At 30.6% G+C, this 26,162-nt stretch overlaps 3 protein-coding genes and 1 non-coding gene across 4 annotated transcripts; 2 read left to right on the top strand and 2 right to left on the bottom strand.

Annotated features, from left to right (window-relative positions):
- Nucleotides 1-1,135: 1,135 nt before the first annotated feature.
- On the bottom strand, nucleotides 1,136-4,395 carry LOC123206029 (universal stress protein A-like protein). Its single transcript, XM_044623118.1, has 4 exons — nucleotides 3,975-4,395; nucleotides 1,973-2,094; nucleotides 1,655-1,773; nucleotides 1,136-1,395 (listed from the first exon to the last, which is right to left on the bottom strand). Exons 1-4 carry the CDS (start codon nucleotides 4,153-4,155, stop codon nucleotides 1,287-1,289), a joined length of 531 nt encoding a protein of 176 aa, XP_044479053.1. The 5' UTR covers nucleotides 4,156-4,395; the 3' UTR covers nucleotides 1,136-1,286.
- A 4,095-nt stretch (nucleotides 4,396-8,490) lies between these two features.
- On the top strand, nucleotides 8,491-8,583 carry LOC123206059. Its single transcript, XR_006499939.1, has one exon. It is a non-coding gene; the product is annotated as a small nucleolar RNA snoR1 (small nucleolar RNA).
- A 287-nt stretch (nucleotides 8,584-8,870) lies between these two features.
- On the bottom strand, nucleotides 8,871-12,366 carry LOC123206037 (cinnamoyl-CoA reductase-like SNL6). Its single transcript, XM_044623129.1, has 5 exons — nucleotides 11,840-12,366; nucleotides 10,736-10,917; nucleotides 9,662-9,856; nucleotides 9,370-9,523; nucleotides 8,871-9,291 (listed from the first exon to the last, which is right to left on the bottom strand). Exons 1-5 carry the CDS (start codon nucleotides 12,099-12,101, stop codon nucleotides 8,996-8,998), a joined length of 1,089 nt encoding a protein of 362 aa, XP_044479064.1. The 5' UTR covers nucleotides 12,102-12,366; the 3' UTR covers nucleotides 8,871-8,995.
- Nucleotides 12,367-23,659: 11,293 nt separating this feature from the next.
- Nucleotides 23,660-25,901, top strand: LOC123206035. The gene is made up of 7 exons (XM_044623126.1): nucleotides 23,660-23,844; nucleotides 24,647-24,694; nucleotides 24,786-24,832; nucleotides 24,942-25,008; nucleotides 25,094-25,137; nucleotides 25,389-25,446; nucleotides 25,524-25,901. The coding sequence occupies exons 1-7, from the start codon at nucleotides 23,785-23,787 to the stop codon at nucleotides 25,572-25,574; spliced, it is 375 nt and encodes a 124-aa protein (XP_044479061.1). The 5' UTR covers nucleotides 23,660-23,784; the 3' UTR covers nucleotides 25,575-25,901.
- The last annotated feature ends 261 nt before the right edge of the window (nucleotides 25,902-26,162 follow it).

Here is a 26,162-nt window from a genome sequence, read left to right as displayed (position 1 = left end):
TTGAACGGTTGAGTTTTGCTGAGAGTGTTTAGTGTTGGTGATTGAGAGTGAGGGACATCATTTAAAATTCAGTTACTTTAACCGACAATGGTATTTTAGGCATTCTATCGTGTTTTGGTTACAAATCAGTTTCAATGTCAAAAATGGAATTTATGCAGAATTTTCAGGGTATATCAATCATTTTACTTGTTTCAACCCAATGAAAGAATTTTCATTGCTGTAAACCGATCATTGGTTAATGAAATTGACCCAAGCTGTTTATAACAGCAGATAACTCACGAAGCCTGTAAATGAATCTTTGTGCGTAATTGCTTCAACTGTAAGTCATGCTGTCTCTTAGCATTACCTGACATGAAACTCAGAGTTAAGAGAATCAGTGAAGCACTAACATTTACAAAGAGAAAGATTCTGGATTCAAGTTGTGTAAAATCTTTAATCTATCGGATGTAATAATTGTGAGTGTGAATGCTGTACTCTAAATTTATTTGTTCAACTAATCCTAGCAAGGTTTTCTAATTTCTTTTTTTTTTTTTTTTTTTTTTTGAAAAAAGGAGTTGACGTAGACAGAAAACTAGTAAGATAGCCTGTAGCTTCTACGCTTTGGGAAATAGAGTACTTAATGGCAATTCCGCATACATGAGTCCAAGACGAACGATTTTGACGGATTAAGATTTCTTTTAGCACAAGGTCCAGAGGAGAGGCTTGAGAGAATTTTAAGAAGTGTGTGTAGGTTAAGATGCTGTATTAAACATTTGAGGTGTCACTGGTAATGGCAAATACAAACCATAGATAGGCTACGGATAATAACCAGATATAATTTTAGATTCACTAATATCATATGTATGCAATAAATTTATATTTAAACCCAAGAGATATCAATACTGATAAACCATTAGAATTTCTAGAGAAAAAATTTATTTATCACACATGTAAATCTTTAATTTATCTAATATAATAGTTATAAATCCGATTATAATACTTTGGGTTTACCACCCACCCAATACGGGCGGGTCATGGTTACCAAGGAAAAAAAAAGCACCATAATAAATTCGGCAATCCAGATCGCAGCAACCATAAAAGCAGAATTTACGAAGATTTCATTCACTGGGAGTTCGCCCAAAAGGAACCAGGATGATTGATGAATCAGAAAAATCATATTCTTCCTTCCACAGTATATAAATATTATCAACATATGGCCGAGGGAATCTCAAACAATGCATCTTATATTTCCCAAACTGACACTTTATTGTCCAAAGTCTATTAACAGAAAGAAGGAAATCCAACAATCAGTCATCAACAGGATCTTCAGGAGTTTCATCTGCTCTGCGTTTAATGGTGATCACAGGGCACTCAGCATGCTTCACACAAAATTCACTCACGGTGCCAACGAAAACCCTGCAAAAACAATTGACAATAATAAATGCTTAGGTAAGGGGATTAAGCAGTATGCATATCACAATATTAGCCATAGTTATTCCTATAAAACCATAAGGAAATTCATGAAACAGAAACTACGTAATTATTTGGGACTCTGGTCTCTGGTAGTTTCAAAATGAAATTGAGTCCTTCGATTTTAAGAATAGTGAAAAAAGATGGCAAGAAGCAACATTATCTACATAGACAGAGTATCTATAAGCACAATGAATAAGCATACCTCTGAAAAGGGCCAAGTCCCCGACTTCCCACAACCAGGAGATCTGGATGGATTCGTTGCACTTCACGGCAAATAACTTCTTTGGGATCCCCTTTCATGATCCATGCTTCACAAGTGATCTACAAGCATTTCAATATATACACAATCACTATGCAATGTAAGAATGGAAACTGAAGTAATCAAACTACAACAACTTCAAGTTGCAAAAATATTCATTTCTGCCATAGATAGATGTGAGTGGAACCATACACAAGAAAGAAGCAGAGAAAAGAGGTGGGGTCTCTAGTGGAAAGAATCAGAAAATAATTAATCCATTACCCCAATCTCATAGCATCTGCTAACAAAATACTCCAGCAGATGAAGCCCTCTCACTTTGTCCCTGTGCTGCATGTTTCTGAAATCCTCAGGAGATGCATATATACTATCCATATCATCAAAGCCTAGCCAAATCATGTTATAATATACCATGTCAAGTACCATTTATCAAAATATGCAACACTGAAATAAATATAGAATCAGGAAGGCATATAATAGTTACAATGCAAGTGATGAAGTAATATTGTAATAAAGATGAAAGCACTGAGACTCTGTTTCTTTTCAAGAAAAGAGAAGTTCAGGGAATTGTCTTCAAAAAACTTCCTTGTCCATTTGGATAATGAAAGAATGTTTAAAGAAAATCCATGAAATTCCAAAAGACAAGAAAACTTCCAGGCTTCGGCTACCCATAGACATATTATGCAAGCTCAATACAACTACAAGACCAACCTCTTGAGACACAAATTACCAAAGGAGCTCTCTCATTGCAAGATTCAATACAATTCAACTATATCTATGTCATTATTCATGTCAACCATAAAAATTCTAGAGTAGTGCTTCTAAACCAATTCAACTAAGCCTACAACAATACAATAATCTGACAACATATCCAAACAGTTTCATCACCAAAAGGAAAGATATCTTTCATTGAGGAGTTAACTATTAATCAGCGAATAAGAAAGCCAAACTTACACATAAAGATATTTTATATAAAATCATTGAAGAAAAATAACTGAAGATACTGTTCTTCAAACCAAGAGTAAAGAGAGAGTTTAGAATGTATAAAGAACTGGAATATTGGAGACTCAAATAAAAAGAAAGAAAAAGAGTTTCACATCTAATAAATAGAACATAAGAGAGTGGTATATAAGTGTGTGAATTGGACCTTAACACAAGCCAATTGGTTTTGTGTAATATGGGTTTCAATCTTCACACTTGTAAGTCCATTATATATTTCCGACATAATATCAGAGCACGAGCCAAATGGTGAGCCTAACAGTCTAAGTGTTCCTGGATACAAGTGACAACACACCCAGTCAAAAACCGACTGAGCCGACAGACAGATCTAACAGCCTAGGTGGTTGCACTTAAGCAGCGGTATTGGAGACTCAAATAAAAAAGAAAGAAATAAAGTCTCACATCTAATAAACTTGAGTAAAATAAGTAGTATATAAGTGTGTAGATTGGACCTTCACACAAGCCAATTGGTTTTGTGTAATATGAGTTTCAATCTTCACACTTATAAGCCCAATATATATTTTCGACATGAAACAATCAAACATATCTAGACAAAGAGAGATACATAACAAGTACACTGTTTAAGGTGATTTTCTTTACCAAAATTTCTCCATGAGTCTAGAGCAAAAGAAAGAGTGATAAATTATATACATTGTAGACTCTTGATGTTGTTGGGCACTGAATCATGCAGGAGATTTGTGCCAATCAGGCTTCATCCATCCAAAGTAAAAAAAATACAAATAATTATTCTATGGTTCAAGGCTGACTAAAACCTGCTTATGTGGTTCAGGTAAGTGTACCAGTGTAAGTTAATGAAGTTGTGCTTTATAGCAAGTACAATTAAGTAAAGTGCAATTTCTAGAAACTAAGAATGGCTATTTGTACTTAATTTAATTCTCTAGGTCGCTAACAGGCTTTGTAAAAGGACAAGCAATCATACAAACAACATCAGCCACACTTCAATTTTCTAGGAAAATCACACCAGCACAGTTTAATCAGGTTCTGATTCCTTCATTCCTTCTCCTTTTCTCCATTTTTTTAAACAACACAGATCATAATAAAAACAATAATCCATCAAATTCACGCTCGAACTTGTAGCCTAGGTTCTCTAATTACATACGTTAACAACTCGAAAAGTTCATTTCCACACAATCCAAGCAATTTCTCATTAATTTAAAACACAAACAAACTAGCCAGCAAATACAAAGAAATAAATACACACAAAGATACAAACACAGCTACGTATAAAATTAACTAGAGAGAAAACCATCTTCATCGGGAACTTGGACGTGGAGGAAGAGAAGCTTGAAACCGGTAGTGTTAGAGCGTACAATCTTCTCAATTGTCCAAGTGAAGGCTCCTCTGCTGCTTATCGAAGCGTGCGGATAACCTTTGATTGTCGACTCGTTCACAGCCACCATTATCCGAGTCGGCTCCGAGCTCGTCATTTCAACTCACTCACCAATTGTTCAGTCACCGAGTCAATTCACAATATCTTGCTACGTGCGTATCTCTCTTCGTTCGCTTGCTCAATCTTCCTGGATGGAGGGGTTTATCATGAATTGTAATCCGAGCGCATTTTAGTAATTATATGGAGTATGTACTAACATGTACAGGGCCCAGTTGCCAACCGTGAAGTTCTAGAGAGTGGTAATCTGTAATCGTTTGCCGCGCTAGGAGTACAGTTTTTTTTTTCGGTCCTAGTTTTAATTTCATAGTGGAAGAACTATTTCTCACCTAGATGTCAGCAAATGCAGGCGCGGCCCGAGCCCGGTTCTATAGAGGGACAACCCCAAGCCCTATTAAAGGCCCAGACCGATTTTACGCTTGGGCCCTTGGAAGGGTGAGTCAGTATCGAATCCAAATAAAATATTTTATAATTATATTATATTTATTATAATTTATAATTATTTAATTTAATTTTATAATTATACTTGGTAAGATTTTTAATAATAATTTGGTGCTTAAAATTAATTATATCTATATGCTTGTATGCAATCAGTTTAATGAAAAATTTAATGGAAGTTATATCTGAATAAATTACGCATATTATTATTTTTGAGATAAAAATTACAACATGTGCAAATTACAAATTTTAATTTACAAATAAATAAATAAAATGATAATTGAATTAGTTACAATATACAAACTAAATAGTGTTATCATTCATTCGTTCGCAATGGCATTGCTTTTCAAATTTGTGTTTTCTAATTAAATATAAAAATTAAGATAAATAAAATATTGTTATAGCTTAGTTGATTCAAGGTATTACATGTTAGAGTTCTTACTACATTTAGTTCAATATCTTCAAGCTAGTACTAAGTCTTTTATTATCATGTATCCAATCGTGCAAACACTTGATCATTTTGATCATTTCCTTGGTTAACTCGGATGTAATCATAAAAATTAAGATAAATAAAATATCACGTATCATTTGAGTTATAATAAGGATTCAACTTATATTTTGGTCCTACCATTAAAGCACATTTATATCTTATTTTTTCTTATCGATCATGTAAGACAAATTCATTTTGCAAATATCGTTATAACTTAGTTGATTCAAGATATAATGTGTTAGAGTTCTTACTGCATTTTGTATCACTACTTAATTTCATAAATATCCAAATGTTTGATCCCCCTTTATTAACATTTTTATCAATTTCTATTTGGTCTTTTGTGTTAATTGCCACCCTGTTATATGTGTTGACATGAAAAAAAAATTGTCCAATTTATTGTCGAAGTATTTTAAATAAAAAAATGTAGCCTTACCTTAAATAATGTCATATCTAAGTAACTATAATTTTAAATATATTTAATATAAACTTAGGATGTAAAACTAGGGTTGAATTTGAGACAAGCTAACTAGAGCTTGAAATAAGTTGTCATGGCTTGAACTCAAACCTGAGCTCAAGCTATAGTTTTGAAATTATTCAAACTCGAGCTTAGCTCATGAGTCAAGCCAAGTTTTTTTAATAATAAAGAAATCATTAGATATACACATTCCCCTGTCCACTCATTATTATAAATGCATACTTTACTTAGATAAGTATATTTTTAATATGAAAAATTACACAATTACCCATTATAAATACACATCCACCTATGCACTAATTAGAAATAGATACTATAAGTACATATTCTAAATACACATTATAGAGACACATTCACCCAATCACCTATTATAAAAACACATTTCACTTATGCATTATAAATATACATTAGAAAGGTAAATAAATTTAATTTTACCACAATAACGAGTCAAACTTGAGTTTGGCTCTATGAAAACTCATTAGTTTGATCCTAGATTTAAGCTTGACTCTCTTAAGCCAAGCTAAACTCAAGTTAGTGTAAGTTCAAGTTTAACTAGGCTCGAATCCGATCTTATTTTTAAAAAAACACCCTAATACATATAAGAATTGAATATTTAACCAATATTTATGGTATTTTTCTTCTAAATTAGCAACTCTTTTACTTAAATATGGATCATCTCTACACCTATCAAATGTTTTGCAAATCTAAAACAAAATATATAGCTAAATTAGTTTTAAATAATAAATAACATGACAAACTCTCTAATCGGATGTGTTGGCGACGGGATCCGTTGAGACATTGTTTTGATTAACAAAGTCTATAATTTGGTATGTGTTTGAAAAACCCTTTTCCAACGCCAAATACATTAAGTTCTACCGAACGAGCATATCGCAACAAAACTTCGATGGTTTAACAAAAAGATCTTTCTATTTACAATAAATGCGATACTTATTTCAATTTGTGTTACTACCAACAATAAATCCAATAATCGAGCACACAATCTCTAATCACTTTTTTCATATATTCTAAACCCATTTGAATAATCAAATTGATAATGTGATAAACTCATCTTTGGTGGAAAATTTTCTTCACAATGCCGATGCATTATATTTTCAATGTAAAAAGTTTGTCGTCATGTTAACAATTGCATTATCAAGCTTTAGTGTAATAGTTCTCGCAATTATTATATAATAATTAAAAATTTTAATAATTGTTACATATATAATTTAAATACTATGACTAATTTTTTGGTGAGAAAATGTTATGTATATCTTATAAGGATAGAAAAAAGAGGTTACAAGGTAAAGAAAATTAAAAAACCACCTCACTTCCCTTGTGAAAATAGAAAACCAATAGTATTTGATGATTTTAAGTGAAAGATATAAATGTGAGCCGATTTGAAAATGATAATGTGAGAAAAAAATAAGTGTAAGTCATTTGTTTTGAATTGATAAAATTTTGAAAAATAATTTTTTTATTTATATTACAGTTTGAACGATTTTTAAACTAAGTCAAATTATAAACAATATTTTTAATATATATATATATATATATAACTATATTTTTTTATTTGAAATGTAAAATAATTTAATTTAATTTAGAAAACTTTTAAATTATTTCTTTTAATTTGATTTAAAAAAACATTCAAATTATGGTATCTTGCACCGTTAACTTTAGGGAAAGGAATTAGAAGAGACACTGTTTTCTCTCTCTCTCTCTATATTTGTGATGATCCCCTTGCAATCTAAATTTTCTTTACATTATAATAGGCCATAGGAGTATTTTTCACTCTAAGTTTTACCCAATCTCAAAAATATACATATGATAATTTAAGAACTTAAACACTTATTTATAGATTAATTTTTATTATAATTTTTAGTTAGAAAAAGGTAATATCGTTATTTTATTACTAAATTCTAAAACTCTAAAATTTAATATTATTTTCTCTCAGTTTTGAAAAATTAATATTTTCTCCTCATTTTCAAAGTTTACAAAATTAACATTTCACCCTTACCATTTATTTTCCTTTTTAACCCACTACCATTCTAGCCAACGATCAGTGTTTTCCACTCATCTTCCATCCAGTCACGAAGGATAACCACCCACCACTATGAAGGACGATGTTTATCATCCAATTTGAATATCTGGACGCTTCTTCCAATGTCATTGTCCTTTATCAATGAAGATCAACAGACGATCTTGGGAGAAAATTAGCGAACGTTCTTTGTGGGAGAAACTCAGTTGGTGGCCACTGGAGATGAAACCCATAAATAGAAAGAGAAAAAATGAATTTTTCAAAATTTAATTATAGAAAAAAATTATTAATTTTCTAAATTATGAGGAAAATAATATAAATTTTTAGGATTAATAGTAAAATAATGATTTTATCTTTATCTCTAATAAAAAATTAAATAAAAATTAACTCATAAATGATTATTTAAAATTTTAAACTATCACTAATATATTTTTTAAATTAAATTAGGCCTTGAATAAAAAATACTCTATAATAAAATAATCTGTTTAGAAACAACGAATCATGGGTCAAAACGAGGAGATGACATGGAATTTGATGAAAATTCACAATCAAGAGAATAAAATAATCTGTTTGAAATTTATAAGTCGCTCGTCAAACGCATGATACTTCCATTCGTCCTCAGATGCACAAGGTTGAGAACCAAATTGTCGTCCTGTAGTATCGTTTTCAATGCTGAGGTTGGAGCCGACGAAGGGTTGGCTCCAAATAAACACACCCGTTGAAAAATGGACCAAATGATCAAATGGGCCACGCTTTGACCTACCCGCAAGGCGCAATAAAATATATAAATACAAGCGTCATCCTGCCCAGATGATCATATTCCAAATCCTAACGGCGTTAGAGACAGCCGCCACATGACTTCTGGATCCTCGTCTTCCTCTCTTTCTTCTCCTTGTTTTGTTTGTTTTGATTTAATGTAATTTGCTGTTCTTACTTGGGCAAAGATGAGGATTGCTTTACGTTCTGACACCTCTTGTATGATAAGAGCTTTTCGGCTCTTCTTTGAGCACTGATAGCAACTCTCTGAGCCAACTCTTTAATTTTTACAGTTCTTTACCATTCTTTTCAATTTATAGGAATCGATTTCTTATCCGGTGTCGTTTCAGGTTTAAACCCGATGTGCAGTTTCATGAATGAGCACTTCAATGCTCCCGCGTTTGAAAAAATAAAACAGCCAATTTTTTTTGTAGGGTCACAAATTCTTTTTAAAAATTTTGGTTCTTTTATTTTCTCGCAATTCAGTTTTTAATCTTATTAGATGATAAAATGTTAGCTAATAATAATCTAGCGAAGAGGCAAAAGAATATTCATTGTAAATTTTCAGAGGTATAAAACGAAGATTTATTAAGGCATTGCAAATGGGAAACATACTGGGCAAGCAAACAATGAAAAAACATGCTCTATCTTAAATGCTCTACAGGCTTGAGCGAATATATTTTCTTCTAAAATTGATTATAACAAGGTCTAAGCGTTCTTGACATGAGAGAAGAAAGCTTCTTATTTGACAATTCAAATGGCATTGAAATAACGTTTGTATTACCAGATAACTTGTTTTTCGGCATTCCCACTTGGCTTTCAAGCTTTTCGGCTTCATCTTCTCTTTTAATCACCTTATCAAAGCAAATATATCTTCCAAATCCTGTTTTTTTCATGGCTTCGTATACACATACATGAGCCTCAGCCAGTCTGTTTACATCCACTGTTGCCAGCAACCCATTTGCGTACATCTCTTGGGCACCTGCATAGGATATATTAAACTTTAAACTCTGCAAACAGAAATTGTTGTGATGAGGTTTGGAGGTTGCTTTTTTTGTACCTTTGAGATAGGCAATTGTTGCAGTGGGATTTCTTTGAATAAAATCGGGACCTGTAATTAGACCTGGACAAATGGTGGCAAACTTTAAGCCTCCTTCCTCGGCTATTTGCCATGCAGTCTTCTCTGACTTTAGTTTGCCCAAGGCATACCATAGCTATCAATTATCAAATGAAAGAAAAATCTTTTAATCAACTAATTTGCTAAGATGTTACATCATTTAACAATTGAACTACTAAAAAAAAAACATCATGAAATGTGAAAATAATTTCTGAAGAAATGCTGGGAAAAATACCTTCTTGTTTATGCAGAGTGATTCATCACTCCAGCAGTCTTGGTTAACAACTTTAGATAGGTCTTGTTTGGTGCCATCTCGCCAAATGCAGGCCAAAAGTGAGGATGTAAGCACACAATTTCTTACTGAGGAAGTTCTTGCACATGCCTTCATCACACTTTCAGTGGCCTTCACTTCTATCTCAGCCATACATTTCTAACAGTATCATCAAAAGCACCAGTTAGTGGTTACAGAGTAATTTTGTTAATTTCTAAATGCTAATAGGCATATGAGACTCATAATACACAGTTGAATATCTAAGTTTTATGTTAAAACTTCTTTGCATACTAAAGTCCAATGCTTGGATTATAACATTACACGTTACAACTCGTACAAATGCCCAGCTACTTCCATCTTCCCACAACCAAAAGGGCTCATTTCCTGTCCTGGACATCAATTATTAGTTCCTTCATACTCAAGGGGTCTACTATACTTTAATGCTTTTCCGTATATGATCCGGGTTCCTTTATAACTTTGCTTGGACCAGCACATAACTCCAGAGTTACTTTATCAGAATCAGATGTAAATTTCACAAGACAAAAAGATGATGATAGGTACTTAAATCTGCAACATTGAATAATTTCTCTGTTGATAGCTCGCTAACAAGGATTTGCGGTTGAGTTTAATGCCGAATTCTGCGGCTAAGAATTTGACTACGTAGGTATTGGAACCATAATTCTAGGCAGGTGGCTCCTCATTTATGGACTTCCGGTAGAATGCAACTACATAATAATGCAGACGACAAGAAGTAGAAATTTTTTGTGAAATCTAACCACCTTTTGTTACATTGGTAGGTACAATAAGCTGCATACATATAAAGGAATAGCCAAGTCACATCTAATAACCCCATTAAAATTAGCTTTGGTAACATTGTTACCTACTCCCACAATTTAGAGACATCCAATATGCAGTTAAGGCCACAAGGTAAATCCCAACTATATGCACCCATTAACACTATGAAGTAAAAATATGTAGGATAAGTGGGCATAATTCATTTATATTAAAGTTTCAATCAAGAAATTGATAGATACTTACAGAGTAGCCAGAGAGGCCAACCGGGTCAACAAATGCAGAGGTGTGGAAGATGCCACAACAGCCCTCGAAAGCTTCCACCACATCCTCAACATCAGTTAGCTTGGCAGTCACTACTGACAAATTATTGTTATACGTCCTCATCTCCCCAGAACTCTCCATCTCCCTCAGTTTCTCTATATCTTCTGCATTCATTATTTGAGTAAATATCATACCAAACCCAATTAACAGTGTACACACTTTTGCACAAAATAAAATCCGTTTTGTTACTTAAAAAAAAGAACTAACACCTATTTATTCAACCTATGTAACACAGAAACAAAAATGCGAAAACGTGGAAACAGAAACGTGGAAAAGCATTTTTCAAAAAATATAGGAAATGAAAACATAGGAAACTTATAAATATGAAAAATATAAGGGTTTTTTTTAATAAATAACAATTTTTTTATAAAAAAAATACATAAACATGTATAGTATAAAAATAAATAATAAAAAGAGAATGAAGAGAAATAATATTATAAAATAGAATTATAAAATTTATTGTAAATTGTTTTTGAGTAAGCACATGCAGATATTTAAGAAGAAAAAAGAAAAATATATACAAATCTATATAACATGCCATTGACGAGATAAGTAATACATCGAAGAGTGGAGAGGAGATGAATTCAGCATAAGATTTAAAGAGATTTCAAGTTTAACAATACAAAATATGTGTATTTAATTGATTTCACGATTTTTCTTTTAAAAGAAATGCACTTCAACATTTTTCAAAAATTTCGAAACGACTCAAAGTATTTCATACAAGTTTCGGAAAGTTTTAGAAATAGGACCGTTTCTGAAACGTGGAAACATACCCAATTGTGACTTTCTGTGCTACTTGGAGACAACTAAAAGGAAGATCCCTGTGATATTAAATAAGAACAATTGGGAAGTTCATTTTCTTTGTCCTTTAAGAAACAGAGCTGATGATAAATACATAGTAGTTGGACTAATCACAAAGATAAAAGTAAACAACAAGAAAGCCGAAATATTAATTTATCCCGAAGTAAATAAAATAAAATTATAATTTCTTTTCTTGTGGCTTGAAACAGAGAGATAAAGTGTTACCTTGATTATCAACAATGATTCGAACAGAGTATCCACGGAGCAACAGCTTGTTCACAATAGCCAAACTCAAGAACGAAACGCCACTAGTGACACAAACCACCTTATCACGGCGGTTGTCATCCTCATCACTGTTCATTTTAACACGCAACCCTCTGAACTCTTCATCGTCTTTCCTTCTATTGAGACCGGCGCACGCCACCAACATGCGTCGGAGCTCCTCAATCTCCATCCGTTTGCTCTCTTCGGTCTGCAGAAACCCCATCTCTGAAATTGAATGGAGTTTAAGAAAGAGGAGACAGGAACGCTAAAAAATCGTAAACTAGTTTGGTACGCGAAATCGTTTCGGCCGAATATCTATTTGTATGTGGAAGCAAGAACGGAAATCCAAATGGCGGAGATCGAGAGAATAAATGGCTTGGTCATGCAACCAAGTATGTTGAATTTTTGCGACTCTCCAATGGGAAGCAGAAAGGAAGACAAATATAATTATAAAAATGAGCTAAGCGCGGCTTGACTTGGCTCGCTTTGAATCACTCGTTGTCGCATAAAACGACATCGTGCTTATGTATTTATATTAAAGAATTACAACTCCTTGGTAGATATCGATATCAGAATTTTTATTTAATATTAAAGCAGCAGTGAGAATTTGAACGAGTCTAAAACTTGATTAATTAATTAATTAATCCTAAGACTCTATCAATACGTCGGTTATTAATTCATAATCTAAACCATCATGTTCAAATTAAGGGCATATTTGGTATTTAACTATTTTCTTTTTCTTTTTCATATGAGTTATCATTGACATCATGGAACTACCATGGTCATACACATCAGTTTAACTCCATATTCAAGTCACCATCATTGATATATTACAAAATAACAATCATAGTTCTTATTCAATGACTTGCTTGAAATTCAGAAAAGAATTTACTGAATTTATAAATAAAATGTTCTTCATGGAAACAGGGTTAAATTTATTAAAAGGCCAAAGGACTCTTTTCCACCCACGTTTAGGTATGTTCTGAAAATTATATTTATAAGGTTTGAAAAGTCAAAAGTCTCACCTATTCATTTAAAATCTCAATTAGGATTAAAGATAAAATTATTATTTAACAAAAAATTTAAAAAACTAAAATTTTATTACTTTTATCTTCTTAATTTAAAATTTTCATAATTCTCTTCTATCTAAAGTTTAAAAAATTAATATTTTTTATATAGGGTTTGCGAATCATCGTTGAAAACGATGAACAGTTTACAAACTCTAAAAAAGAAATATTGATTTTTCAAATTTTGATAATGGAGAATTATAAGATTTTTAAACTAAAAGAGATAAAATAATAAAACTTTAGTTTTTTTAAATTTTTATTAAATGATAATTTTACTGTTAATTCTAATCGAGATTTTAAATAGATAAGTGAGATTTTCGTTTTTTCAAACCTTGTTAATACGACTTTAAAAATATACCTAAACTACTTGGATTGGGAAATAGTCCTTTGGCCTTATTGAAAATGGTATTTTTTTACAATTATTACAATTAGGTGGAGGAAATGAAGTGAGAATAAATAGGGCTACAAAATAAGCAATTAAAGTGGGCGGCTTATTTGTCAGAGGCCAAAAGTTGGGTTGGCTTCAGCAAGGCATGATGGGTGGCCGTCGGAAGTTAAAGATACATATTCAACTTTGACAGCCTGGCCTGCTGCACCTCCTTCTGGGCAATTTACCAAAGTTGACCTTGTGATAAACGCGCTGAGTTGCATACCCCGTCAAGATTTAACAACCCACTCCTTCACGAAACCTATTGGTAATTTTCCGTGACGTCATTTTTATCTTTAAAAAAGACTTTTCTTTTTATATAAATCTTTATTCTCAATCCCAATCTAATCCGTAGCCGGACAAAAAACCATGTGTAGAACTTAGTTTTCTCGAATTCCTTTTCATGCTTTTTTTTTTTTTTTTTTAATTTAACTAATGAGGAGACTAAAGGAAAATCTATTGGCAAATTGCATTTATTGGGGTTAAAGCGCCAACTTTAATGGATAAGGGGTGAATGTATTACCTTTACATTTTTAACTTTTAAATTATAAATATCCAATCAATATTTTTAGAACTAGATCAGACATTGATTAAGTGGAGGAGGTCAATCCAATCGATTGTTGCACATATTAATCAATGATTACACTAGTTAATTTTTAAACAAACATATTTTAAAATTTTTGTATGATTTATTATTAAATGTATAATTTAAATTATTTTAGTATCAAAATTAATAGGTAAAGTGATAGGTTCATGTTTCAATAATGAATTAATTAAAAAAAAAAACTATCCGTTAAATTTAATTGATTGAATTAAGTTGCTTGATCCAATTAGATAATTTAATCGATTCAATTCGGTTTAACTCTTGAAACACTTTCAAGTGAATTGAAACCATCTTGATTGACAAATCCTTGTTAAACCGGTCAAACTAACCAGTCTAATTCTCTTTTTAAAACCATGTATCCAACTTTTGTTAAATTCATCATCATTCAAGCAATGTTACATGTTAACCTACACATAACATAATATAATACAACATTATCGTAATTTTATTTTTTATAACGAAAAATCCCACCTAAGTTGAACCACTATATTGGGTGAGAATTAACCACATTGAATAAAACAAACACTGAGTCTAACGATTACCTTCATAATTATTAAATTAGATAAATTAAGAGTTTAATTTTGATATCTTATCAAAAAAATTTAAATTCATATTATCTTATATAATATTATCATAATTTGCCGTTCAATATTTACAAATATGATTATAAATTTATAGCTGATGTTATAAATAGGATATTTATTATTATACGTTTCAAACATTCAAAATGTGAACATGGAAGTCATTCAAAATGTCAATTCGGTTTAACAATTGAAACAATGTTGACTAGTTTCCATCCAGTTTTTAAGGGCACCTACCCCCTATTTGGACTTTGTGTAGCTTTCTGGTAGGTAGATGAAGAGTAGCTGCATACTCACTCAAATTCATTATCATATGTATGGCTGAATCAATTGAGGCGTGACTAGTCAATTAGTAGCACCAATTGGAAAGTCTGCCTTCCTCCATGCTTAATACGGTGTGTTATATTTTCATGCAAAATAGCACTCAAAATTAACAAGTGTCACCCGAGTCAAAATACGTATTAATTGTCACATCTTATGTCGGCATCATTTTTTGAGAAACATTATTGCGTATATTTTTTAAATCATTTAAAAATTAAATCTCAATAACTAGTCAAATATATCTACGATTATATTGAGATTGAAAAACTTATTCCTACTTAAGATTTGGTATAAATCTAAATTTATATTTATAAATTTTTAAAAACTCAAATATTCAATTCATCTGTTAAATTTTATTATTATTATTAAAGATAAAATTATTATTTAATAAAAATATTTTAAAAAATTAAAAATTTATCACATTTTCTCTCTTTAGTTTAAAAATATAATAATTTTTTCATCAAAATTTAAAAACTTACCCTTCCCCCCCCCCTACCCCCCCAAGTTTTATTTTTACTTATTTTCACCGATGCAAACAACCATCAATATTGACTAGAACGGATTACTTGAAAACTAGCATTTGTTGGAATCTTTGTCGACTCCTCTTTGTGACGAAGATCGATGCAAAATGTCAATCTTTAATGTCTTTCATTTTCAGAAAACATCGATTAGAGTCTAATTGATGTTTTCTAAAGATAAAAGATACTAAAGATCAATGTTTTACATCGATCTTTATTATGAAGAGGAGTTTACAATGCATATAGACTTTTCAAGACTTTATATTGAATTATATTTTTAAATGATATTAAGGTCAAACTTTGGTTATATTTTTTTGATACTCTGCGATCAAGCAAGCAAGCCGAATAAATAAATAACGGGAACTCTATAATAACAAAATCCATCTTTTTGAAAGGTAAGAAGAGAATTAAAATGGGTCGGGTCAGCTAGGCTAGGCTAGGCTAAGCTAAAAGGCGGAGCTGAGTCGGTAAGTGAATCAGACGGATCAGCCCATCACGTGTTGAACGATCAGTATGCACGGGCTGGGAAACTCACCACTTACCAAGTTAGTTGATCAAATTTCTTTATTTATTTTATTTAATTTTCATTTTCTCATAATATTTATTTTCTAAAATTATTCCTAATTATTGGTGAATAAATCCAAACTTGATATTCTGATTGATTCAAGTCAAAAGTGGGAGATTATTCATAAACTATGTGCCCATAGTTGAATAAAATTTTAATTAAAAAATAATTATAAATAAAATTCTTCAAAATAGCTAATCCCAAAGACTGTCAACTCTATTAAAAAAAATAAACGCTAACGTTTCAAAGTTTAAATATCATCAAATAATAAATAATTGCTTTTTTTTATTTTTTAATTTGAAATGTACCTGATGTACGGGTCAAATTTGTCAATATAATTATTTCATTTTACGATAATTACAAAAATAAAATAAAACCTAAAATTATTTTTGGAAAATTGAAATTTTTACCCATTTTTTTATTGTATATACATATATATCATTCATTCTAAAATTTAAACAAAAATACTATAATAATATTTCATTTTTCTAAAATACCCTCATTGATATAACTCAGGTTGAAAGAGAGAATATCATCTCTCTTTTTTTCCTTAGTCTTCCAATGAAGAAGGAATCTCTGCAACATGAAAAAAAATTCTTCAATAGAGAAGACACGTGATTGAACAATAAAACTTGTGTGTTTTCTTTATGAACAATTAAAAATCAAATAATATATGGTAAATTCATATTCATGAGTTCATGTGAAATTTAATTTTGTTGTGATTTTATATTGTTATATTGTTTAATGTTGTTATTTCATATTGTTTTTATTGTTTAAAGTTATTATAATATTGTTTAATGTTATATTAATGATTATAAAATATAAAAATTTAAATCTGAAAAATTTTCAGATGAAAGAACGAGTTGACGACGCCAACTCTTTAGGGTTAACACCAAACCTTGGCGGCGACGTTAACCCCTTACAAACTTTATTTTTTAGTTTTTTTATATAGTGGGCATCATAACACCAACCCCTTGGTGTATCGTCAACCCATTCTTTATATGAAAATTTAATCAAAGGGTTGGCGTTGTCAACCCGTTTTTTATATGAAAATTTTTCAAATTTAAATTTTTGTATCCCTCCACTAGATTTATATTTTTTTTTAAGTTTTCTTCTATGCATGGGCAGGATGCAAGGATAAATCCAAAATTGATAATTTAAAAAAAGGAAAATCTTTAAATATAGTGGGATCCACTGCATGGAAGAAAACTTACAAAAAAAAAAATCCAGGTGGAGCTGCGTGGAGCCCAAAGTGCAAGGAAGAATCCAAAAATAGAGAAATAAAAAAAAGAAAACCTTTAAATGCTATGGAAGAAAACTGACAAAAAAAAAAATCCAATTGGAGATGCATGGAGCCCAAAGTGCAAGGAAGAATTCAAAAAAAGAGAAATAAAATAAAGAAAACCTTAAATGCTATGGGGCCCATTACATAAAAAAAAATTAAAACATTAAAGTTTACAGGGAGGTTGGCGTTAACCTATAGGAATTGACTTATTTGAAAATTTTACCGATTTAAATTTTTTGTATTTTATAATAATTAATATAACATTAAATAATACTATAATAATTTTAAATAATAAAAACAATATTAAATAATATAACGATAAAATTAAATTTCACATAAATTCATAAATATGAATCTACTATATATTATTTGATTTTTAATTATTCATAAAGAAAACATATAACATACAATTTTTATTGTTTAATTATGTGTCTTTTTTATTGAATTTTTTTTTATGTTGTAGAGATTCCTTTCTCATTAGAAGATTAAGGAAAAAAAGAGAGATGATATTATTTTTTTCTGCATAAATTACATCAACGAAAGTATTTTAAGAAAATAAAATACTATTGTGATATTTTTCTTTAAGTATTTGAATAAGTGATATATATATATATATACAGTAAAAAAAAAGGTAAAAATTTTAATTCCCCATTATTTTTTATTAGCTTGAGGAGCATTTCTAAATTGGCCGGCTTCGACATTATATTTATATTCAACCACACCAATCTATCTATCGTTGAATTTAATTTTTCATTTAGTAAATGCATTCGAAACAAAGATTTAAATACTTAATTTAAATACTTGAAATGTTGGAAACTTTTGACTAAAAAAAGTTTAAGTAATTGAATTTTTACTTCATCATAAATAATAACGTATCATCATATGATTGAATAATTAAAAATTAAAAATAAAATAATATAAAATTATATGATAATATATCGTTATTTAAATATAAAATTATGTAAATAATCTTATTGAAATTTTATATATTATTGTCGCATAAAATGCCTAACACCCTCACTACAAATTTTGCGGGTAGATAATTTCATTCTAACAATTATGCGGTCAAACATACGATAAGATACCAAAAAAAAAAAAAATTAAACAATTTATATCCGATCACATTACCTATGTGTAAATCCTCTCAAATTATAAATAGAGAACATTTTATCCATAAACATTAGTATGAAGAATGGAACTTGACAAATTTTATCATTCACATAACGGTCTCAAACATGTCATACTCATTTTCCTACATTCATGAGTCATGGGTATTATATTCTATGTCACCTTGTCTCCTTATAAATTACTATAACTTCTAACAAAATTTGAAATATCTACTTTTGGTATACGATGATTGTATAAATGTCTAGATTTATTATTTTATAATGAATTAATTACATTCTATTGCATAATTGCATGTAACTCTACTTTTGTCATATAATTAAATTAAGGATCGCAGAGACGTGGAAAAGACTTTACGATCTTTGATACACAACAATACCATCATATACACTTAGGCATAAACTTTTGAGCAATTGTTGAATTATCTTAAATACACTTTTAAATTCTCAGTCCAAGTATTATTACTATTATTATTATTTGTTTTTTTTTTTTTGTAACGAGAAATTTCACTTGAATCAGATAGTTTATCATATTAGAGAAGAACCAATCATATTGAGTAGGATAAACTTCACGTTTAGTAACCAATTCTATAATTATTAAACTATATAAGTTAAAAATTTGATTTTGATATATCGTCTAAAAGATAAATGAACCTATATTCTATTATATATAAAATATATTTTTTTATATTATTCAAATTATCTTTTTGTGGGATATTATTTGTTTTGGTTTAGGGTTGATTAGGATTAGCGGAAAAGATAATTTGAATGATATAAACAATGTGCCTGGTTTTTCTATATTAAATCCTTCCACATGATAAACTATGCTTACATGATGAATTTTTTATTTTGTTTTTCCATGAATTGGTTAGGATTAGAGGGAAAAAAAAAAAAGAAAGAAATCAAGACACCACTTTAAATACAATTAACAAACAATCTAGTGGAGAAATGTTTTAATAATAAAATTGTGTATATTCATTTTAGATATATAACTGTGTATATATTTATATGTATTATTACGAGATTGAATAATTTTGAATTATAAATAAAATAATATTTAATTATACAGCAACACACATCAATATATACATATTTATATACCTAAAACAGATATATATATAATATTGCTCATGTTTTAATAATTGTATTGAGTCTTGACCTAATTAAGATCTTGGTCAAGTTCAATGTCAATTAATGAAATCAACGATCAAATTAATGAAATCAAATAAAAAAAGTAGAAAAATAATCTTAAATCTTCATCTTCTCCACTTCGTGACAACTCTATTAGGATTTTGTTCCTTTTCATTTCTTCTTCTTCTCACCCTTTCCCCCAGTTATTCATAAGTGAACTCAATCTATTTTTCTTGTATTCTCAATCTTTATCGATCCCCCTAACCTAGGCCATAACCTCTTTCTCTCTTTTTTTTATCCCCAGCTCAACAAAACATAACCTAAGATCTTTGATAAAAACACTCGTGACCATGGTTTCGTCACCACCAAATTTGGTCTAATCACAATCGTAAAGTCTTTAAACTTAATGATGTAACTCTGCCATCATCATCTCCTCTCAAACTCTATTATCTTGAATTTTACTCTCTTTTGTCTTCAGTTGATTTTTAAGAGAAAGGTAGAGGTGAAGATAAATGTCGTAAAAGTCAAAAGGAGATGGAAATGAAAATTCATTTGTTATCAAATGGTAGTTGAATGATTGTGATTTCATAGTGGTGATGGCAACGATGAGTAAGAGAAAGTCATTGGATAATTTGAACTTTAGGATCATCGGAATGTAGTTGTTTTTGTTTGGCATCAAGATTCTAGCGAGAAATCAAAAGTTTGCCACAATGGATTTAAATTTCAAACAATAATCAAAGTCAAAGTGTGTTTTGATTGACTAATTCAATCATTTTTATCTATACTTGAACCATAAACTGACACAACTTGATTGGTTCAACTACATATAAAAGTGGTTCTATTCAAACATTAAAACAATTTTTTATCAATATAAAACCGTTAAAAGTCTTGAATTTCGATTAAACTAGTTTAATTAATCGATCCAATCAAAATATTAAAACCATGGTCATGAGTGGGGCAAGTGAACCTATCAATTTTATTTATTGATTTTGTTCACCCTATGTATTTAAACTAAAGTTTTTAGATTTAACATGATTCATCTTTCTCTATTTTATATATTATATTATTTTAAATGTGTCCCCTCTAAATTTAATTTTTAGGTTGTTTATGTTAAAAGTGAAAATTGACTAAAAGTAGTACACTATTATTTATAGTAAAACAAAAAGTCATTTCTAAGAGCTTTGCTACGGGGGAGGCAGTTGAGAATATTTAAAATTGTGAAGGGAAACTGAGTTTTGCAAATTTACTGGGTTTAATCATAATTTCAAGGAACTTGCAGGCACTTACGTTAATTTTGTAAAAATTGTGAAAACCAATGAAGGTTGACCAGGAATCAAGTTCCAATTAACAGAAAAATTACGGGCCAACGACCTGTGTGCTTAAGTTTGTGGTACATCCAATCGAAGGTGACACATGTACTAATTTGCTGTGGCATGATCAAATATTTATCCTCAGTTGCTTTCATCAAACTTTGAAATTTCATGTTAAGAGACACCAACCATTGATCTGTTATTAACTAATGCCAAAATATTCCCATTCGTAAATCAATCTTGTAGCTAAAGAAATTAAAATAGGTGTCAAAGAGTCCATAAATAACTGTAGGTTTTATCATGAAATTAGTCACAACCACAAATTTAATGAATTGTTGTGAAATTTGGTGTAAGAAAATCAAGAGACAATAAAATGTTAAGATCTCAAGTGTAAAATATGAGACTTAGATCTCATATTAGAAAGTATAGATAACTAGTATGAGGTTATATGTCTCATCTTAATAACTAATTTTTGAGGTGTAGTTCTCTCAAGATTCATATCATTTGGTATTAGAGTCATCACCATGTCTCTCAGTTGTAATTATGTGACAGGGGTGGTGATATCGGTATTGCAGTGTTTACCCAGAGCTAACAAGGAGCTAGCGCAAAGTCAGCGTGCATGGGCATGAGGCTACGGAGCATGATAGTATATTAAGATCTCAAGTATAAGGTATGAGACTTAGATTCCATATTAAAAAGTATGAGTAACTAGTATGAGATTTATATGACTTTGAGCTCTCTCATTTTAATAACTAGTTTTTAAGGTATAGTTCTCATAAGGTTCATATCACAAAACTTTTAAGGCCAAAAGATTTATTCTCACTCAAAGATTGCTACTTTTTCAGTTCTCACTCTTTAAGTTCAACGTCAATTTAATCAACCATCAGAGCAATAAAATCATATAAAATAGTAGAAAAAAAACCTTATATTTTAATCTTCTCCATTTCGTGTCACCTCCACGAGGATTTTATCCCTTTTCATTTATTCTTCTTCTCATCCTTTCCCCCAATTATTCATAAGTGAATGCAATATATTTTGCTCGTCTTCTCAATCTTTCTTGTTCCCCCCAACTCAAGTCATAACCTCTCTCTCTCTCCCTCTTTTTTTTTTCCCCCCAACTCAACAAAACATAACCCTAAGATTTTTGATAAAAACACTCGTGACCACAATTTAATCACTAGCAAATTTAGTTTAGTCAAAATCACAAAGTCTTCAAACTTAATGATCCAACTCTGCCATCACCATCTCCTCTCAAGCTTTATTATCTTAAATTTTACTCTCTTTTGTCTTCAATTGATTTTTAAGAGAAAGATAAAAGTGAAGGTAAATGTTGCATAAGTCAAAGGGAGATGGAGATGACAATTCATGTGTTATCAAACGGTAGTTGAATGGTTGTGATTTCACGGTGGTGGTGGTGGCAACGATGAGTAAATAATTTGAACTTTAGGAACATTGGAGTGTAATTGTTCTTGTTTGACATCGAGATTCTAGAGAGAAATCAAAAGTTTGCTACAATGGATTTAAATTTCAAACAATAATCAAACTTTGAAATTTCATGTTAAGAGACAACAACCATTGATCTACTCACTAAATGCCAAAATATTCCCATTCGAAAATCAATCTTGTAGCTAAAGTAATTAAAATAGATGTCAAAGAGTCCAAAAATGCCTATAAGTTTTGTCATGAAATTACTCACGACCACAAATTTAATAAATTATTGCCAAATTTGGTATAAGAAAATCAAGAGATAACAAAATTTTTAAAGATAAAAGATTTATTTTCACTCGAAGATTACTATTTTTTAAGTTCTCATTTTTTAATTTTAAAAAACTTTTTTATCTGTTTATGGGTTATTAAAATTAATTAAATCCATTAGTTTTAAAATTTTATTTCATTTTCTTTCCTAAATTCTAAAAAGTAACAATCCCCCCCACTTCCAGCTCAAATTAAAAAAAAAAACAATATTTTTTCCTTAGAATTTACTCTTCCATTTTTAGCTACCTCTCCCTTCGATGGTTTTTCTCCCTTTATCTCTCCCTCCGACTAGTGTAGATCAAAGTCGAGAACACGAAGGCATTTATTTCTAAAGAAGATGGGGTTTTCAAAGGTATGGTTTTCTATCTTTTGATTTTTCCTTTTATCCAACTTAGTCCCAAATATTGAAATAATTTCAACCTGTAAGATCTATCTGAGGCCCTAACTTCACAAACTTTACTCTCCAGTAGTATTAATAAGGTGTATAGCACCTTGCCTGATTGTCGAAGGGTGAGTGGAAACATTGTGTTTACTGCATAAACATGATATAGGCCTTAGCTTGCTTGTTTAGAGGAAATCTTATGTGTAGTTTTCTTTTTGATCATTTACTTATTTTAAGTTTATTGATTTTAAGTTGTTTTTGAGTAGTTATACTGGATTTTGTGGTGAGAAGAAATTTAATTTGATTGAAATAAAAACTCATTACATATTTTTTTGGGTCCGGTCAGGCTCGAAATTCTTCCCAAGACTCAAAATGTTTGAATGAACTGGGCTTAGACAGACCAGATGAAGCTCGAACAGGTCTACCAAAGCCCAAGACAAAAAATTTTGGGCCCAGGCTTGAACATGCTGAACCCAAATGGGCAGACCCGATTGACAGGTCCAATCATACCCACATAATTATTGTACTCTTTTTTTTCATTATGGTATTTACTAACTCGGGTGAAAATGGGTGGGAAAAATTGTTGTGCCTAAAAATGATTGATATATAATTTTTTGTTATTTTATTTGATTTTGGAATAAATGGGTTTGGCTCAGTTGAGTTGGGCTTGAAACATTGGACCAGAAGTCCAATATAATCAGTGCTCTTCGCCACGAAGAAAGAGCTTAAAAAACCAGAGCAGATTTGGAAAAGAAAGGAACAAAAAGAGCGAAACAAAGATACTGCAAATTGGCAGCTGAGGGCGAGATCCCACGTGTTGTGTTAAGGACATCATTATGAACAATATAACGGAAAACTTTCCCGTTCCTCACAAGAAGTTTTCAGTTGATATAAAGGTAAAACCCCACTTTGCTTTTTGACTTAATTTCTCTTAATTATTAATTGTTTAGCTAATTTTCAGCCCTTACTCTGTTTTGATGTGGATTACATTCTGTTCATGTATGTCTTTTCTCAAAAACAGCTGTATTTGAATCTAGGGTTCTTTTTTCCTTCCTTATAACACTTAATTATTAACTGGATTGCTGAAATTTTGCTTAAATCAGTATATTATTGATAAGTTTAGGTGAAATGATTTAGTGGGTAATGGAATTAGGCATCCAATACTTTTTTTTAGGATTTTTGTTTGTGATTGTGATTAATTCTCTAGTTGGAGTAGCACTTTTGTGTCAGATAAACAACTTTTAGTGTTAATTTTCGTGTTAGTGAGATGTTTAATTTTGAAAATTATCAGGGATGTCTCCAAGTTTTTGAAAAACTCATGATGTTCTACTGATACAATGGTTGTTCATTCTGACTTTTTCTCTATAATTTGATAGATTTGTGTTTAATCTTTGGTCACGTTCTTTCATATATGTCTGTGTAATTATGTCTTTCATTAGGAGAAATGTTTAGGAATTATGTGTCTGTGTAATGAACGCTATTGTATGAAAAATTCATCAGTGCCTTATGTGGGGGTGTAATGTCATCAAACATACTCAATGTGGTGTTTCATAGTATATTATAAGTCTTGAAACAGGCTCATTAAAGGTTTGAATTGTTGATGCAGCAACAAGATTTTTCTTTACAGGTGATATGTTAGACCAGTTCTAAGAGGCTTATTCATTAATGTTCTCTAATTGCGTGTATTTTGCATTGCAGGGGAACAAAACAGATATAGTCATATGCAGTTATGATGATCATTTTCTTGTAAGTATGAGGACTCTGGTCGGTTCATGCATATATCCGCATCTATGTGTATGTGGTTATATATTTTTTCTATTTGCAAAACACTTTTCAGGTTATTGCTTCTCAGATAGGAACCATGGGGACGATTCTGCAAGCCAGGTCTGCAAGTTATTTGTTGCAAAATAATCAAGTTACTTATTTCTAGTCAGTGTGGCATTTTGCAGTCTCAGCTTATAGATGAGATGTAAATATCTTTCTTGATTGCCAGGAAGGACGAAGGAACGTCAATGAATCCAACTTTCAATGTGTCTGTACTATTTGGAAAACGAGACGAGGTAATCCAGCCTGCATTTTTTTTTTACATTGATTTGATATCTCAGTTTAGTTTTCCTTGATTTTGACTGAATGTAAAACATGTAGCCAATGCTAGTGGCATGTGCTCGTCAGCTGATTGAACACATAAGGTATATTTCAAATTCTGCTAATCTTTAAATTATGAAGTTTACCATGTCTTTATTGAAATCATTTTCCTTGGGCTGTTTAATGCTTAGTCAAAAGTAAATCAGAATGCGTGTGAATATTCAAAGAGCTCATGAGCCATTTTTCACCAAAAATAACAGTATTATAATTTCAATCGATTTGCAAGTGATGCATATTTAAATCTAATATCAGTAATATATAATTTACTCTGAAATAGATGCTGATCTGTTTGCAGTAGCACTGGCTCCTCCCAGCCGTTGGTGCTTTCTCTTGGCCTTAAAGATCATTCTGTGGTATAATCATATTCTATAATATCAGTCATTTGTAAATTATGAAATTGTGAAATTCATTAGAACTGCATGTTTTGCAGGAGACATTAAAAGGCATTGTTTGTGCTGTGACTGAGAACCGCCTCTGGTAACTAAATGTTGTTTTGTTACGTAGCAATACTATATGTACTCACATTGAGTACACAAATAGATAGACACTTATGTATGTTATCATGTAATTTGGTGTTGGTTTATCTTTAATTCAAAATCACTCAATCACATCATTACATATATAAATGTATATCTATTTGTATACTCAAAATAGATATATAATTTTATTATTTGTTCAAATGTCGTAATTTGATTATCAGGTTTTGCTTACATTTTAAGTAATGCAACCTGCAGTGAACTCATTCCTCACCTTGTAATAATTACTATCATATTGAATGAAGAATCTGATCAGTCACATTCGCATTAAATCATTGTAAATAAAAAAAATAAAATAGTTATTTCTTTGCTGTCTTGGGAAATTTGTAATCAAATTAGAGAAATTATTTAGTACATTTGTTGATGCAATTTTTTGGTATATTTTCTTTCTGTTTCATATATTTCTTCGAAGTTTTGTTGGGTTTCGTTTAAAGTTAGAAGGCAGATAATGATACCTTTTCATGACACCAAATGTATCGAGTTCGGGAATTGGTGGATTTAAAAATTATCACTTATCACTTTTTGAGATTTTT

The sequence above is a fragment of the Mangifera indica genome, unplaced genomic scaffold (assembly GCF_011075055.1).
Source record: "Mangifera indica cultivar Alphonso unplaced genomic scaffold, CATAS_Mindica_2.1 Un_0022, whole genome shotgun sequence".
Classification (NCBI taxonomy): Eukaryota; Viridiplantae; Streptophyta; class Magnoliopsida; order Sapindales; family Anacardiaceae; genus Mangifera; species Mangifera indica.
Note: the sequence above shows the minus strand (reverse complement) of the source record. Positions and strands in the feature narration are given on the sequence as shown.

Bases quoted from the DNA above. Each gene is read 5' to 3' on its own strand.
- LOC123206029 (XM_044623118.1), bottom strand. From the start codon at position 4,155: ATGACGAGCTCGGAGCCGACTCGGATAATGGTGGCTGTGAACGAGTCG. The intron at 1,774-1,972 runs GTAATGGATTAA...AAATGCTTGTAG, and splicing joins GCAGATGCTATGAGATTGGG to ATCACTTGTGAAGCATGGAT. The intron at 1,396-1,654 runs GTATGCTTATTC...TTGTTTTTGCAG, and splicing joins GGACTTGGCCCTTTTCAGAG to GGTTTTCGTTGGCACCGTGA.
- LOC123206037 (XM_044623129.1), bottom strand. From the start codon at position 12,101: ATGGGGTTTCTGCAGACCGAAGAGAGCAAACGGATGGAGATTGAGGAG. The intron at 10,918-11,839 runs GTAACACTTTAT...TAATGAATGCAG, and splicing joins AATCATTGTTGATAATCAAG to AAGATATAGAGAAACTGAGG. The intron at 9,524-9,661 runs GTATTTTTCCCA...GATAATTGATAG, and splicing joins CACTCTGCATAAACAAGAAG to CTATGGTATGCCTTGGGCAA.
- LOC123206035 (XM_044623126.1), top strand. From the start codon at position 23,785: ATGAACAATATAACGGAAAACTTTCCCGTTCCTCACAAGAAGTTTTCA. The intron at 25,138-25,388 runs GTATATTTCAAA...ATCTGTTTGCAG, and splicing joins CAGCTGATTGAACACATAAG to TAGCACTGGCTCCTCCCAGC. The intron at 25,447-25,523 runs GTATAATCATAT...CATGTTTTGCAG, and splicing joins GCCTTAAAGATCATTCTGTG to GAGACATTAAAAGGCATTGT.